Raw genomic sequence first — 16,353 nt, 5'->3', positions numbered from 1 at the left:
ATCAAAATCACAGGATTTATTGTTGATGATGAAAGGATTAAACACAGTAAAAGACTTGTAGGTAAATTAATTTGTTTCCATTTTATGTAGGGGGAACAGATTATTTCAGGCGGCTGAAATATTTTGTTTCCCTCTCCTAACTTTGGCAAATAAAGAGCAAAGACAACTGTGTCCCCAAGAATTAAAGTCTTTTCAAATGTCTCTTACTCAAATGAACTCCGGGCCTTTTGCCAAACCTTATATATGTCTTTATATTTAAGGCCAATCTCAAAATAAGTCTACGAATCTCTCCATGGGTAACTGGCTCCTTAATGTGTCTGATCTCATATTCTGTTTGTAAACTAACACAGAAACAACATAATTATGGCGAGGTAACTATACATTAAATAAACTATTACTTTTTTCCAACATGGCCTTAACGGGGCTCTGTAAGACTTACTATAACTAACTTACTATAATAAAAATTGTATTTAAGATGAAACACATTACGAATTCCAATATTTCTGAGGGTCCTTGAACGTTGCAGAACTCAATTAGGAAAAAAAGTGGGAAAATTTTATTTTAAAGCCTTATAAGTATTATACAAACAGTGTTGGTCAATAATCATTCTTGTGTATTAGGGAAATTTTAATCATACTTTATAAACTAAAATAAAAAAAATACAATTAAACTGTCAAGGATTACAGCTTTAAATTATAGCTAAGAAACAACAAAATACAAAAATATGAATGATCTAAATAAAAAACACCTGTTCTTCTTCTTATTGAATATTAATTAAGTTTTTATTTTCTGGTTTCTAGTTCGGTAAATCATGACATTAAAACTGGATTAGAAAACAGCAGCAATTAAAAAAAACAAAAAAACAATAGAAAATACATAACATACTGTATTTTCAGGTTGTTGCTAGCAGTATTTTCTGTAAAAATAGTCTGAATATAACAATTGGAAACGCAAACAAAGTTAATTCCACTGACATAAGATTTTTAAAGAGAAGAAAAAGATATTTTGGCAATAACATAAGCACTTTGGTGCACATGACCAATCTTTTATTTTCTGTAAACAATAGTTTATAAATAATAATACTTGAATTTAATCAGATTTTATGTTGAAATAAAAAGCTGGTTTGTTAGTTTTAGATTTAAAAAAACATTCAAAACAAAATAACCTATTTTTGAATGAGAATGGAGAAACAAAAAAAGTTAAATAAAAAAACATTGAAGAAATTTTGGATTTAACTCTTTGCCCCCATCTTGTGGTCAGTCTGGAAAACTACTGTCTGCGTTAGAATAAAAGCCTAAAGTAATATTGGAAGAACCTAATAGTTTCTGATAATTCTGTAACAAGTTTCTAAAATGACAAAGCTTATTGAAATTACAGAATCATGAAAATCAAATTCTGTAAAGCAGAAGGATCAATAAAAGTTTGAAGGAAAGACTTTCAGAAAAAAAGGAAAACACTGAAGTTGTTTTTTTTTTGTTGTAGGTTTGTTCCTGAGCATAAGACATAAAAATCACATTTTTATTATAATTACAAAAAACCCTTTACAGCACATTTGTATAACATCAAATATTAGCACACAAGTGTCAAATAATCCACTGAAAGAAGTGGCAGAGACTGTTGAGCATGTTAAACACTACTTTGCCGTGTTAGATTCTTTAAATTAACCACAGCTGTTTGGATTTAATAAAAACAAAGTTTAAATTTCAGCTAGATATTATTTTCCTTTTAAAAGTGTTAATTCTGGCAGCACTCATCTGTTGTCTTCAATAATAATGGTCTGTCTGGGATAGGTGTCTACGTCCACAAATATATAACGAAACTCATATTTTCCAGTTTCAGGGTTCTGTAAAGAAACAACAGAACAGAAAATTAATAACTTTTTTTTTTGTCCTTTCCTCTTTGCAAGTAATCTCAGTTTTTTTGTGAGCAATCACTTAGATTTGCTGTATACTAGGATATAGATGTGTCACGTTTCTTTAATGCTGTTTGGATCAGAAAAGAGCAAACCTCCTTTGACTCTGAATGTACGATTCCCTTCAGGCCTGGCTCCAAGCCCTCGATGTAAAACTTCAGTCTCATGTGCTTCAGTCCATCCTTCATGTACTCTACATGACTGAGAAGGACAGCAGATTTTAAAATCTTGAATAACGCCACAACAAAATGACCACACAGATATTAACTTATGACCGGCATAATTTGTTTATAAGCAAAATTAAATCTGTTAACAGGTAACCCCCACCTAATATGCTGCCTCCTTCCTCGACGGGTAGTTTCCCCGAAGCACTTGATTGGTTCGCCAAATGCACCAATCACCTGCATTTTGAATTGAAAAGCAATGCAGCATTACGCAGTTTCTGTGTCTGAGCCGAGGTGCCGTCACGGTCTCAGTCTCACCTCTGGGTGTGATCGGACTTTGTCATAGGCTCTTCCGTAAACTTTGTTCGGGCTTTTGGAGGAAAACAGCTCCTGAAAAACCACATACAACAGGCCACCTAAAACACAAACAGACACAGTTGTATGATTAAAAACAGATGCTGCGATTGGGGTTGGGATTTCTGGACTCCTGCTGTTGCTTTCACCTGTCACTCCCAGCCCGATGAGCACAACTATCAAGTAGGTGAAGTCTCTACCAGCTTCTTTCACTGGAAGACAGTCATCAAGAGCGTTTTAGTTCAGGTTTATTTGTCAATAAGCAATAAGTTGTGTTTATAAAATGCTAAGAAAGGCACACTTAGCCTGTAAAAGTATGTAAAGTATGTTACGGCTCAAAAAGGAAGCACACTAGTTTACAAATAAAATTCTGGGTCCTGTTTATGATTATGCATATTCCCATTATTCCAACTGACTAGCAAAGAATAAAAAGACAAACCAATTTGTAAAGGAATGGCCCTATCACAGAGAGAAAATTACAAATTCAGTGGTTGGAAGCAAACTGATAAAAAAAGCTTCAGAACATATTCACTAATGTTGACAATGTGGTCTCTGATCTACATTTTGAAAACAAAGGAGGCCTTTAATTCCTTAATAAAAATCACTGTCAGGATAAAGGGATTTCTGCACACCTTTCCGTGCAGCTGAAGGTTTGGGGCTCCGGCTCTGATACCTGGAAACCGCCCTGTCTCTCTCCTCCGGGCTGCTCCGGTTTCTGGCCGAACAGTGGAGACAAACAGCCCGCTGGCTGCGAGCCGCGGGGAGACACCTCAGAGCAGGAGGACTCTCCGTCCTCCAGAGGACCAGTCCCGGCGACGTGGACAGTGTCCTGCGCACATGGACGAGCACGCCGACCTGCGCGAAATGGCATTTCTGCTCGAAGAGCTGCGTGTGTTTCAGATTTCGGTGCAGCAGGGTTTTCAAAATGTTAATATAAGCCATCGTTACGGTCAGCAAGAAGCGGAAATCGTATGAAAGCTACACCTGCTGGCCTACTGTAGCGTAAAATTATTTAAATGTTACTTTAACAAACCATTAACGCACAACTTCAAACATTAAACTACTCAAAGATTTGTAGTGCAGTGTCAAATAAACACAGGCGTCAAGTCGCATGATTTTGACGTATGTTTCTATTCTTCTTCGTTTGGTTTATTAGAGGTACAGCGTGCCTGTACCGCCACCTAGTGGACTGGAGGGTGTAACGACAACCACAGACCAGCAGATGACCAAATCACTCATCATAAATCAATCATTTGTCTTTATCTTTTTGACAAATAGCATTAAAAGGCCGTAAAGATCTTTCAGGGAGGTTCTTTCAAGCAACAATTCCTAAACGTTTCAGTTTCTGAACTATAAAATATTAGCTGCAGAGGCTATAGCTGGTAACGAGTCAAATAAGCACAACACAAACAGCCTCCAAAGACCATTTTACTGTTTTTTGCCCATTTATGACTACTAGTTTTAAGTTGTTGTAACATCTATGACAAAAAAAAATTATTAGGAACAATTTAATATGTTATTTCTGGATGCCATGCTTAGTGTAATGTAAAAGAAAAACCCAAGAAGCTGAAATCAAAAGGATCAGCGCTAACATTCTATACAAGACATAAAATATACATTTAATCAGGCTTTAATGCAACATATTATCTAACCTGTTGATTAAAGGTGCAGACAAACTATCATAAACATACAAAGTTCTGTTGGTTTCATTTGTCTTTCGCCCACTATCACTGACTATTATATAAACACCGTAGCGGAGTTATAGTTTTCAGACTGAACATTATCTCTGCCCCCAAACTCATGATTGTTTCAGAAAACCTAAACATTAAGCTCACTGACAGCAGTGAAAGCAAACTGAAAGTGAAGTGAGACAATATGAATGATGGAAAGCAGCAGGAGTAAATCCCTCTGAATTAAATCAGATTACAGCTTTGAGAGAAGTCCTCCGACTAAATCAACTCAAGTAAAAGCTTCATATCTACGATTTGGACTGCCTGCTGTTCACATGTGTGCAGATGTGTGACTTGTTTAAAGTGTTTAAAATCAGATTTGTCAGAGTTATAAATGGACCTGGAATTGAATATATTGGATATTTTGTCTTTAGGTGAACAAAATGAGTCATCAGTATCAGAAAACATTAGTTTATTGAAAACATTCGATCCAGCATTTTATTCTCATGATACAAAATTAATACTATAATGGACTCAAAAAGCTAACAGTAAAGAAAAAAATATGTCCTGAATGGAATGAACTGTGACAATGAGATCAAAACAGATCAATAAAAGTGTGAATCTAAAAGGTTTGTTAGTTATTCTCACAGGTTTTGAAGTTTAATTGAATTTTATTTCAAACATTTTATTCCATCATTTGTTTTGCCATAAAAAATAACCTCAGTCGCCACTGAAATAACATGACATCAGAGTAGAAAACATGAGAGATAAACTGCGTGTTTAGGATGAAAATGTTTTAAAAACCTGAATCTTTTTCACCGTCTATCAGCATTTTTACATTAAAGGTACTATACTTTTCAAAAGAGCCAAACTTTTAGTCCTCTGTCTGAGAGAATCAACCGCTCAGGTGGCTGTCCACCCCAGCCAGGTGTGGAGCAGCACAAAATGCACCTTCATCGTCCAAGGCATAGAAGAGAAACCTTATCAGAAAGTTAAAAACACAACACTCTACGTGAGTAAAGTTACTCAGGACAACAGTTCACTCAGGACGCACACAGGAGAGAAACCTTAGCTCCAAATGCTGTCAAACTTGGCAAGATGCAGCGGAGTGATGCATCTGTCTGATGTATCTGCAGAGAAATAAAAACACTATTACTAAAAGTCTGCACATCTCTCATCATCCTCCTGCGCTGCGTGTGACTGATCTGATGCAGATTTACTCAATTAGAGGCGTTTCTGCCTCCGCGTTAGATCTGCTGTTTGTGCCATGAAAAGTGGGGGTGCCGAAGGGGCTGCAGCACCCCCTGGTAGATGCCAGAGGAAATGCGTGATCAAATGCAACAGTTTAAAAATGATAATAATAATAAAAAAAATGGATGAAACAGGTTTAATTAGCGCTATCACGTGTTTGAATTCCACTCATATTTTGATGTAAATCTGATCTAAAAACCAGCACACACACATGCTCTCAGCTCGACTGAAATATGTTCCCACGGCTGTATGAGAGTTTAAGAGTCGAGGGCTGAGAAAATAAATCAGCTCATGTGCTGGATATATTGTCTTTAAAAAGGTTTCTGTAAGCGATAAACCATAAATAGAGACGGCACACACAAAAAAAGCCAACAACGTAGGTACAGAAAGAAACAAACAAAAAAAGTTTTATTTAGTATTTTGCAGGAATATGTGCATATGACTATGCATATGGAAAAAAAAGTGAATGTAAATACATACAGTACATAACAATGAAAACAGAAAAAAAAAACCTTACATAGTGTTGATGGCAAAGCAAATCAAATTGCCACAATAATAACAAAGTACATATCGAGACAACACGAAGAAAAAAAGACACACAGGAGGGCGTGATTTGTGTTGATGTTGCATTTCGTTGTGCTTTTTTGCATTCATTACTGACAAAATGTGGCGGGATCGTCACCTGACAGCAAATATATACATCATCTGACTGAACTCAAGTTCAACCATTTAATAAGTCTCAAAAAGCTGCTAAAAAGAGCTACATTCAAGAGTTCATTCAGTTTTTGCAGCTTGCCTTCTTAGTGGTTATGTAATATAGTTTTACTGAAGTCAGGTTGTGTAAATGTTACTTTAATGATGACCAAACATTTTTATGAATCCTAAATGCTTAAATACAAGTAATTTTAAATAAAAAATTTTTTTTTATCCTAATGTTTCATTTATTTTATGGCTTTATTTTTTATTTTTCTTAATTTTTCTTACAAAAGCATTATGGTAAGCTCAAGCACAAGACTTTTCTTTGGAAATATACAGTCACATTTAAATGAAACTACAGCCTTTTTCAATTCTAAGGTTTTATGTATCAGGACATAATAAAAGATTTTTTAAGATAAAGATAAAGTTTTATTATGTTGTGATATAGAAAATCTTAGAAGTGGAAAAGGTTGTTTTTGTTTTTTTTTTGCATATGTGTGCATGGCTTCAATCTCATCAGGGCAAACACAAAGACATTTACCGGATCAATCAGGTGCCTTAATTGATCAGAATATTTCAGGAACTGTTGTTTTTTTTTCTTTTCAGATTTCCTTTGACACTTTGAAGTCCCAACGAATACAAACCTACCGAGGTTGTAAAAAAATAGACGGCGTGCGCCTCAAGAACACGCTAAATGAACGTGCGGTAGTGGGACCATAAAAAGTACATTTAAATGAAAAGATAAAGCATCAATATTATTTATTTTTTAAAAAAGCAACAGTAAAATCAGCCCTGAAAGGTAAATTGAACAATGTAAAAACTGCCATATCTTCATTTTTTTTCCTAGTATAAAAGTCTGTTTCAATACAAAGAGCTTCTACAGTAAAAGAGAAGTTAGTCAGACTTAAAGCTGACCAAAAAAAGCAAATACTTTCTCTCCAAAATAAAAATGCCTGTCAAGAGTTAGTCACCATATTCCGAGGGGATTAACTTGAATTAATGTGTTGTGAATATAGTTGGTTGATGTTATTGTGTAATATGTGACATATGCTTTTTAAATCTTATCCTAAAGCGAGAGTTCAGATATTCTGTGGAGAGGTTATGAACAACTAATATCTTACCTGTTGTGGACAGCGTTTTGGTCAAACTGAGGCCATTCAGAAAGCTAAGAACAGGTAAGATGTTTATTATTAATAACCTTTCCACTAAACTTACTTCAAAAGATCTGAGCTATGTAGTACTGATGAATTCATAGTTTTACCTTCCTAATTTAATACCGGTTTTATTATTGCTTTGTTTGGATATAAAAGAAACATGCAGAAGCCATACATCTCTGCCTCAGTTTGTTATCCAAGTTAAAATGCTTTTGCTCGTTTCAGCAGCATTGAATTCAATCACACTAGTTTGGGTTTAAGTCCAAATTGTACTAAAACATGTCATTCCAGATTTGCCGAACTGCAAGCATTTAGAATGTCCCTTTAAAATCATAACATGTATGCTTAATTTTTAAAACCTACTGTACATGCTCGTAAAAGAACTTGAAAGAAGTTCAGTCACGCTGGCTTTGTTATTAGAAAAGAATTTAAGACAATGACAGATGTGTTTCTTCTTCTGTTCCTTATTTAAGCATCGGGATTGGCTGTGTAAGGAACAGAGGTGACTGATTTGGGAAAAAAAAAGAAGTTTTTTTCATCCTTTGTGTCCGTCTCTGCACGTGAAAACACTCTGATCAAAGCGTCCCCTCATCAGCAGCACCGTGCTGGTGTAAACCTCCGCTCCGCTTTTTCACTGACGCCCGTTCGCTCTGATCCGGGATAGCTCTATTCTCAAGAAGTCTACATGATGGAGACAATGCAACATATTGTAGAACATAAGCAGACACACACACACACACACACACACAGATCAGACCAGCACATTTTCCACACTAGAACACGAGACAATGGGCAGCAGTTATTGTGACAACTCTGTTAAATGCGCACATGAAGCTGCGGCTTTATGGCTCCGTTCAGAACACACTAAATGAAAACTTTATTTACAAGTTCAACACGACTGAATGCATTTTACTTTTGATGGTTTCAGCAACTTCATGAAAGCACCCTGGAAGAGCATTTGCACAAAAAAACGTTACACACAAGCAAAAATAATATGCTTAAATCATAAAAGTCATAAACTACAACTGACACGAGTCGTGCAAAGATTTCTGTGTGAGCAAATAAAACCGTGAGCTCAGTGATTCCTTAACTGTGTGCAGGAAAAGGTTCTGTGCAATTTAATGAAAAAGGTTGTGTCTGCTTTCACTTACTGGATGTGCTTCCATGTTGACTCGTTGTGTTTTATATTAATTGATTGTAATATAAATTGTTTGGTCACTTTTTACAAATTTAAACCTCCCAGTTCATGTCATGGATTTGTCTGGAAAAACTGCTCTTTTTAAAGCTCAACTCAAAATATTTTCTTTTATAAGCTCAAGTGTCTAAATTAAACTTTGGAATTTTTCATTTCTTTAGATTTTCTAATTTCTACATCTGAAAAATTTAGGATTGAAACTTGTGCTGCTTATTTATGATGCTTTAAGACCGATTTAATATATACACACACATAACTGTTGTTTCTAATATATGTTTTCCTAATGATCATATTATTAATATAAATAATTTTGTTCCAAAAAAAAAACATTTTCAGTGAATTTATATTTATAAAATAAAACAATAAATATAACTATAAAGTCATTAGAAATAAACAAAATTGTTTCACTTAATTTATTATAAAACAAGATAGAGAAAATAGTAACTGTCAATTTTTTTTTTTAATGTTAACTTTTTATTTTAGTGGTCCTTTTTATGATTGATCACTCAATATTAATGTCAAATTTTTTATTTAGCAAATTAAAAAATGTCTACATAAACTTAACAATTAATGTAAAACATAGCAGTAACTATAGTTTGGTGATAATGTAATTGTCTGTGTTTGTTTGTTTATCTGTCTGTTAGCAAAATATGTCATGAACCATTTGACAGATTTTACCAAAACACTAAATATTTAATCACTGAATATTTATTTACAGCTGATTAATTTTTTTTTAAACCTACTCAAGTTGGCTGCCACAGCTTAATAACCTTAGCTAACACAAAAATGTCTCTAACGCAGTAAATTTTTCCAGATGTTGAGCTAAAATGTGGTGGTAGTAGCTGAGAGTCATCCTTAACACATACTCAGAGGTCTAACAGGTCATGCAAGATCCTTGGTTTACACTTTGGGTTGCAAAGAATGCTAGGCTTTCAATTTTAACACAATTTATTAATTTTCGAGTTTCTAGTTTCTGTTGCTATGTCCGTTAACCCCCACCAGGGGGAGCTGCAGCCTCAGCAGCAATCTACCTTCTTGCACTGAAATACTTTTTTTTTTTTTTTTAAATATATAAAATATGAACTATATTTGAACTGAAACTGAAACTCAGGGACCCAAGAATCAAAGGTAAACACAAATAAGAAAACAAACTGTAATCTATTTTTAGGAAAAAGAAGTTTCCATATTTCTTTTTCCATGACAGTAACTGGAAGTTCAGCCGAGTGTTTATAGAATGATTTGTAGTTCAACTGGGAGAAGAGAGAACCATGTAAACTGATACCAACTTCAACTAAAATGCTTGACGAAGTTCATGCTAATTTCTATCAGCGAGTAAAATGTATGCCTTCAAGGGAACAGGACATACAGTGAGCATCACAAAGACTTTAAACTCACTGAGAAAGTAAGATGGCTGCAAGCAAGGAGACCATCTGGGTGAAAATGAATGTGGAAAAAAATAAAATACAAAAACAAATAAAACTTAAGCTCATGCAAAAGTCACAGAAAATAAAAAGAACCCCATAAAAATATGTACTGACTGAGCAAATGATGACTGCACGACAACACTTAAAGATGTTGAATGTTAGATAAGCAGGCTTACCTTGAGATTGTCTCCTAGACCCTAGTTGTGTTGTACTCTGATTCATGTTTGCTCAAAGAGCCAATGAGGCAGAACCTGAAATGTCATGGCTCTTTCATTTAATATCAAACTTCTTGTGCAATAGAGAGGTCAGATTGCATAAAATGCTCCATGAAAACAAGAAACTTCATTAGTGGTTTAGCCTTCAGGAGACTTGCATGCAGACGTGTAGTAAGTCAAACAGGAAGGAGCTTAAAGAAAGTGCATGCAGAAAAGAATTGCATTTTAAGTATTTTCTTATTTAAAAAGTATTCTGTTACAGGTACTTATTGCAAAATCACGAAGACCAGACGAAAAAAAAAAGATAAAATAAAAAAAACATGAAGTAAGAAATTTAATCTGGACAATATTTTCTCATATTGATGGTTAATGTGTCCACCCATCCATTTTCTGTTTTTGCCTAACTCAAGGGATGACTGTGTGAGAGACGGGATAAACCCTGGACAAGTCGGTTAATATGTCCTCATTAACGGGCATTGTAATCAGATGCCAGCTCCCACATGCCTTGTTTACATACAGAAAGAGCTGAAGTGACAGAGAATTGCTCAAATGATAAACCTTACCTGCGTGTTTGAATGCTGAGCTCTGTTTCTATGGAGCTCCACTGAACCCTGATATTTATTCTTAACTCAATCTTTCTCTTTTCAGCAGCAGATTCACTCTTACATTGCCACCTAAATGTCTTTTCTGAGACTATTTTCTTGTCTGATTCCAACATATTTGTTTGCCTGCACAGACTTTGACCTAATGTCCATCACATCGGTGGGGTTTTTGGTGGATTCAGCTGAGTGTTTTGTTTACATTGAGTGTGGACCAGCATTTCAGAACTGCACATCAGTATATGTGTAAATCTATTCGGGTAAACTCTTTCAAATAGCATCACTTGGTAGAGTTCAGGTTAACATTTTTTATGTTTGACTTCATACTTTGCAATAAGTACCTTTAATACTCTTCACATAGTATGTTTGTAAACATACACAGTTGGTTTTAAAATATCAAAGTGCAAGTCAACAATAAAATGCCTGTTTTTGTAATTAAAATTCTTATTAAAATCAAAACATTAAACTTGTTTGTATAGAATTTATGATTTGCATTTTAGCTATTTATATGAGACACCAATTCAAGCCCTTATGGTCAAAAACTGGACCATTTAAACATTTGTACAAAAGGTTTGCAACTGTGACAAACCTCGAAGCACAGAAGAATTTAAATAAATTCAGTGAATATAAATGATCATTTGAAAGATCTAAATGGGCTGCTTTATCAAAGATGAGAATGCATAAAGAAACAAAACTGTATTCATCTGTTATGTTGGCCTTTAGTAAGAATTTGAGACAATGGAAAAAGGGAGCAATGAGAGAGGTCAACTCAAAAATGAAAGTTATAACTATAATAAATAAATAAATAAATAAAGAATGAGAGGAAGAGCAAGAACAAAAAAATAAAAAGAAGACAAAAAATGAAACTAACCATCTCTTGCACAGTTTCAAACATTCTCACAGGAAACTACAGAGCAGCTCTTGTTCCCTCATCAGAAATCTATAGATACTGACCGCTGTACCGCCTTTTCGTGCCGTGACAGTCGGTGGCTGGTGGTGGGAACTTCTTCCAGGTCGTCGTCCAGGTCGCACCCATTGTCCGCGGCCTCCTGTGAGTAGCTGTGCTTCATGACTAAGATGCTCCTGCGGTTTCCCGCGTTCGGCAGCAGGGGCCGCACTGACATGGGCGGCTGGGGGAGGTCCGTGAGCAGTGTGGCGGCCCCGGTGTCCCGGGCGCTCAAGTTGCTACGGCTGCCCCTTCCGCTGAGTGACAGCTGGGATATGTGAGCGGAGCCGGGATTCGAGGTGGAGCCACAGTGGTGATCGTGGATGCAGCGAGAGGACGCCCTGCGAAGGGCGTGGTAGTTCTCAAAGTCTTCTGCCAAGTCGACTAAATCCGCCGAGGCTGCCGTCGGCGCAGCGGCACTCCGTAACGTACACAGCTCATAGTGGGGGGGCTCAAAGACCTCCTGAAACATGGTGGGGTCAAAGTCTTCACGCCGCAAGATGTACTTCTTACGAGGCTGTTTTATCTGAACAATCACTGAGATGATGAGGAGGATGAAGACAATGCAGCAGGTGACGCCAATTATGGCCCCGTTTGTGGAGTTCAGGTTGTCCAGGAATTTGGTGTTGGTTTTCTCTGTGGGGAGGTAGAGAAACACAAGACATGTCACGAGAATGTCGCAATGTCAACAGTAGTGCAAGAACTAAGTGTACTTCCAGCAAACTTTGGCCCAAATTTCACTGGGGGTTTGTGCAACATATGCAAATGTGTCAATTTGAGTATTTTCTCACAATTTTGTGCTTCCAAATAGTTGCAGCAGTCATAGCCTGGTGAGATACAGACTTTATGAAGATGCATTTTACAATACAACAGAACTAGGGTTGAAAATTGTATCCACGGTCCAGTCATAGCTTCACAGCTTACAAACATTTTTTGCAGGCATGGGAGGCACCCTGTTTCTACATTAAAAAAATAAAATAAATCTGTGAAGTAACACCTGAAGCCATGTAAAAGCCTGAGTGTTTGTTGTCCATTCTGGTTGTAAACAAACTGTTTCGGTCTCTGCCTTGCAGAGATTTTGTTCAAAGTCGAAGTTGGTCCTGGTCCTTGAAGGCCACCATCCTGCATGTTTTACTTGTTTCTCTGCTCCAACACACCTGATTTGAATCAATGGCTGATTAACAGGCTTCTGCAGAACATGAAGAGGTAATTTAACCACTGAATCAGGTGTGTTGGAGCAGGGAAACATGTAACACATGTAGGACAGTGGCCCTCCAGGACCAGAATTGAAGACCCCTGCTATAAAGATTCCTCATTTGTATGTTGTCAGGGTAAGAGTTATATGTTCCCAGGGTTTCTAGTTCCCATATTGATACATAACATTGAGGGGAAACTCAAAAAGACCTTGAGAACACAGGAATGGCTCAGATAAAGCTACAGCACTTATGGTGTTATCTGCTAGCTGGAAAAATCAACAGCTACTCGCCAGGGGAAAAAAGCCCATTTTGTCAATCTTTGTTTAAATAAAACAAGTCACCTACTATTAGAGAAGACAGCTGAGCTTTGCAAATGGTTAGAGGTAGTAACATAAAAATACAGCAGAAGAAATTAGCAACAGTGGCCAGTGAGTGAAATTGGCTCATAGCAAACGGACCTTATCATGCACCAGATAAGACCACAGGCTTCCACCTGCTCTCACACAGTTAGAAAAAAAAGGTCAGATGTGATCACAGCTATGGTCTAGTTATCATGACTGGAATCAACAAAGAGTAGCTCAGACAAACAGTGCGTAGAATACTAATCTGTAGTCAGATCTTTGACATTTAAATGCCAGGTGAAGTCGTAGCGCGGCGCATTGGGCCTCTGTGACAGTAAATGCTTACATTTACACGTGTAAAGAAGAAGAGAATAAAACGTGACATTTTACCACTAATGAGGACAAATGTGGGTCTTGCGCAGGAAGACAGAGTCACTAACTGAGAAACATCCATCCATCCATCCATTATCTTCCGCTTATCCACTGAGAAACATGGCTTTGTTTATTCTGCATAATTCAAACTTACTTTGTCCAAGGGAGAGGTGCCTTAGTCTGAATGAGGAATGATTCATTGATGAACCTTCACTTCAAAACTGATGTATGTATCAAAACATGATTTTTGTGTACTATTACAGCCCTGTTGATTAATGGACAAACTTAATGGACAAATCTCTGAACAGTATTAAATGTTGCCAAAGAGGATCAATATATGGGTCCACTGCTACTATATTTTAGAACAAAGTGTAACTCTGAACTGCTGAGGATGTTAATAAATTTACTTTATCAAAACATAGTAATAACATAAAGTCATACATCTAGGTTAAGATGTAAATGAGGTTAAACAAATGAACCTGAATAAACAGGAAAATAAAAAGATGGCAAAGCAAAACATGCCTACAAGTGAGCAGGGGTGGAAATTAAAAATTTTGTCCACCAGGCATAGTGGCTGGCTGAAATTTGAACAGAAAAGGTGTTTTTTGTCCTCTTGACATATAGAGTGCAGCAATGTGCTTGAGTTGCTGCTGTTACGTCGAGCCCCGTTCCCCCATCAGATACGGTTTCCCCTGCCTCTCCGTAAATAATGACTTATCTATTAACAGAATTGTTTAGAGGGGCAAATATTTCTCATTAAAAAAACAAAAAAACATCATTCTTTTAAAAATAAAATGTGCTAATAATATCATAATACAGAGGAATAAACACAGGTAAGGAGTTGTTATTTCATTTCAGACGGCTGAAATATTTGGTTCCCCCCTTGTAACTTTTGCAAATAAAAAACAAATGTTTCCATATTCACAGGACTTGTTGTCTATGATGAGAGGAATAAATACAGGTAAGGAAACCCTGCCTTAAACCCTGAGGAGAACCTAACACTAGCCCTGGGCCAAACAGCCCTAACCCCTTCAACCCTGAGGAGACCCTAGCCCAGGGACAAAAGGTCCTAACCCCTTCAACCCTGAGAAGACCCTAACCCTAGCCCAGGGCCAAAAGGCCCTATCACCTTAAACCCTGAGGAGACCCTAACCCTAGCCCTGGGCCAAACGACCCTAACCCCTTCAACCCTGAGGAGACCCTAACCCTAGCCCTGGGCCAAAAGGCCCTATCACCTTCAACCCCGAGGAGACCCTAACCCTAGCCCTGGGCCAAAAGGCCCTATCACCTTAAGCCCTGAGGAGAAGCCGAAAAGTTTGGGAACCACTGCTGTAGACCAGTATAATTTGCAGAAATGCTGACTTCTTCATGTTTTTTAAAAGTAGGACTTCAAATAGTTTATGCTGAACAGGGATGAAATAGTTTTTTTAAAATGACACCAATAAAAAGCCGAACATCTTACCTTTACATTGGTTCTCATCCCAGGGGTAGACACAGTTCTGCATGCCGTTACACACCAGTGTGTAGTTTATGCACATGTTACTGTGACAAAAGAAGGCATCGGCATCACATGGAGCTGAAAAGAAAAACAGAAGAGTTACAGAAATCTTTTCCCAAACTGAAACATTTACCTAGATTTGCTAAAGAAAACAAACAGAGCTGAGATACTGGTTAAAATTATTTCCCAAATTGAACAAAAGCAAATCTAAGGGACATTTATATTTGCTATGACTCAAGTTTGTATTTGAAGTACAGCTGAGGAGAGGCACCAGGATTTGAGAAATAAATTTGGACTGGCATTACTCAGATCAGACATGTTTCCTCTGCACCCATCTGTTCTTCATGAATTTTCATCTTCATCCTCATCTTTAAACATTTGCGGAGAAAACTAGAAGGAACGAAGGATTTCTTTGGACTCTGTATTGTATGTGAACGTGTTTTCAGTGTTTCACAATCATTGGCACAAAAAAAATAACTTAAAACCTTTGCTGTAAATTTCAAAAGTTATTTATTTGGTTGCTTCTAACGGCCAATAGCAGTGAAGAATTATGTCTGGAAAAACTTACAACATTTTTCATGTTCATTTAACAAGTTTTTCTGAGTGTTGAGTAAAAAAATATTATAATTTTCTTATTTTGTGAGTTTTTTATTTTGTGTTTATTCACTTATATCGTTGTATTATTCCTTGGGGGAACCTGTTTATTTATAGATATAATAAAAATATTAATAATAACAATGTTGGTAATATCAAAAAGGTTTTGCTTTAAAGAAGAAACAATAACACACTGTAACACTCAGCTAGAAGCAAAGGTTTTGTAGTACTCCAGTAAAAGAGCCAAACTAAATGCATAAAAATATCTTATTGTTTTATTATTCCAAATAAATAAAGTTTGGACAACAAAGTTGCTGCATCCAACAGAACTAGGACAGTAAAGGTAATGTACCTCCGTGTTGTATAATGGTAATAAAACGGCATTATTGTATTATCAACAGCGAATGAGATTCTGTGGTTGTTTGCAGGTTCGAAGTGTTTCAGAGATCACTTTACATTCTTGAATGTGACCGTAATGGATGAGTGTTTGGTCATCTGTTCGAGACGTCCTTCCTCATCTCTCATTGTCTCTCTTTATCTTTTATTTACTCCCCACTCACACACAACCCTGTCAGCGGCACTGAAGGAGCTTGGCAGAGCTGGGGACTCTCTGACAGTGTTACTGCTGTGATGTATGGCTGTTTTTATTCCTACTCTCATCCCAAGTGAATAATAACACACCAAATTAAAGTGACTTATCTGTATCTCTTATCCTGCCTGGACCTTATCATCCTTTCCTGAGTAAAACTGGTTCTTGATGTTTAATTTAAAA

The 16,353-nt window shown here is 36.6% G+C and overlaps 2 protein-coding genes across 4 annotated transcripts in view; both read right to left on the bottom strand.

Annotated features, from left to right (window-relative positions):
* Nucleotides 1-533: 533 nt before the first annotated feature.
* timm21 (translocase of inner mitochondrial membrane 21) lies at nt 534-3,556 on the bottom strand. The gene is made up of 6 exons (XM_017406448.3): nt 3,063-3,556; nt 2,580-2,642; nt 2,395-2,492; nt 2,240-2,313; nt 2,008-2,113; nt 534-1,843 (listed from the first exon to the last, which is right to left on the bottom strand). The coding sequence occupies exons 1-6, from the start codon at nt 3,370-3,372 to the stop codon at nt 1,751-1,753; spliced, it is 744 nt and encodes a 247-aa protein (XP_017261937.1). The 5' UTR covers nt 3,373-3,556; the 3' UTR covers nt 534-1,750.
* Nucleotides 3,557-4,555: 999 nt separating this feature from the next.
* neto1l (neuropilin (NRP) and tolloid (TLL)-like 1, like) overlaps nt 4,556-16,353 on the bottom strand; it is a 78,824-nt gene continuing 67,026 nt past the window's right edge. Inside the window, exons 9-12 of one of the 3 annotated variants that reach the window (XM_017406265.2) lie at nt 14,952-15,065; nt 11,589-12,216; nt 9,997-10,071; nt 4,556-5,230 (exon numbers count right to left, since the gene is read on the bottom strand). In XM_017406265.2, the coding sequence (XP_017261754.1) occupies nt 10,011-10,071; nt 11,589-12,216; nt 14,952-15,065 (803 nt within the window). In that variant the 3' untranslated portion in view covers nt 4,556-5,230; nt 9,997-10,010. Of the gene's footprint in view, nt 5,231-6,374; nt 7,883-9,996; nt 10,072-11,588; nt 12,217-14,951; nt 15,066-16,353 lie in introns of those variants that run through there. The other 2 variants (XM_017406264.3, XM_025003885.2) reach the window with 2 other exon arrangements.

The sequence above is a fragment of the Kryptolebias marmoratus genome, linkage group LG21, assembly GCF_001649575.2.
Source record: "Kryptolebias marmoratus isolate JLee-2015 linkage group LG21, ASM164957v2, whole genome shotgun sequence".
In the NCBI taxonomy this organism is placed as follows: Eukaryota; Metazoa; Chordata; class Actinopteri; order Cyprinodontiformes; family Rivulidae; genus Kryptolebias; species Kryptolebias marmoratus.
The sequence above is the reverse complement of the archived record's forward strand: the minus strand, read 5'-3'. Positions and strand labels throughout refer to the sequence as shown.

What these genes read in the sequence shown, in the direction of transcription:
- timm21 (XM_017406448.3), bottom strand. Translation starts at nt 3,372, where the DNA reads ATGGCTTATATTAACATTTTGAAAACCCTGCTGCACCGAAATCTGAAA. An exon ending in AAGTCCGATCACACCCAGAG is followed by an intron (nt 2,314 to 2,394) that starts GTGAGACTGAGA and finishes TTCAAAATGCAG; the next exon opens with GTGATTGGTGCATTTGGCGA. An exon ending in TACATTCAGAGTCAAAGGAG is followed by an intron (nt 1,844 to 2,007) that starts GTTTGCTCTTTT and finishes GTTTCTTTACAG; the next exon opens with AACCCTGAAACTGGAAAATA.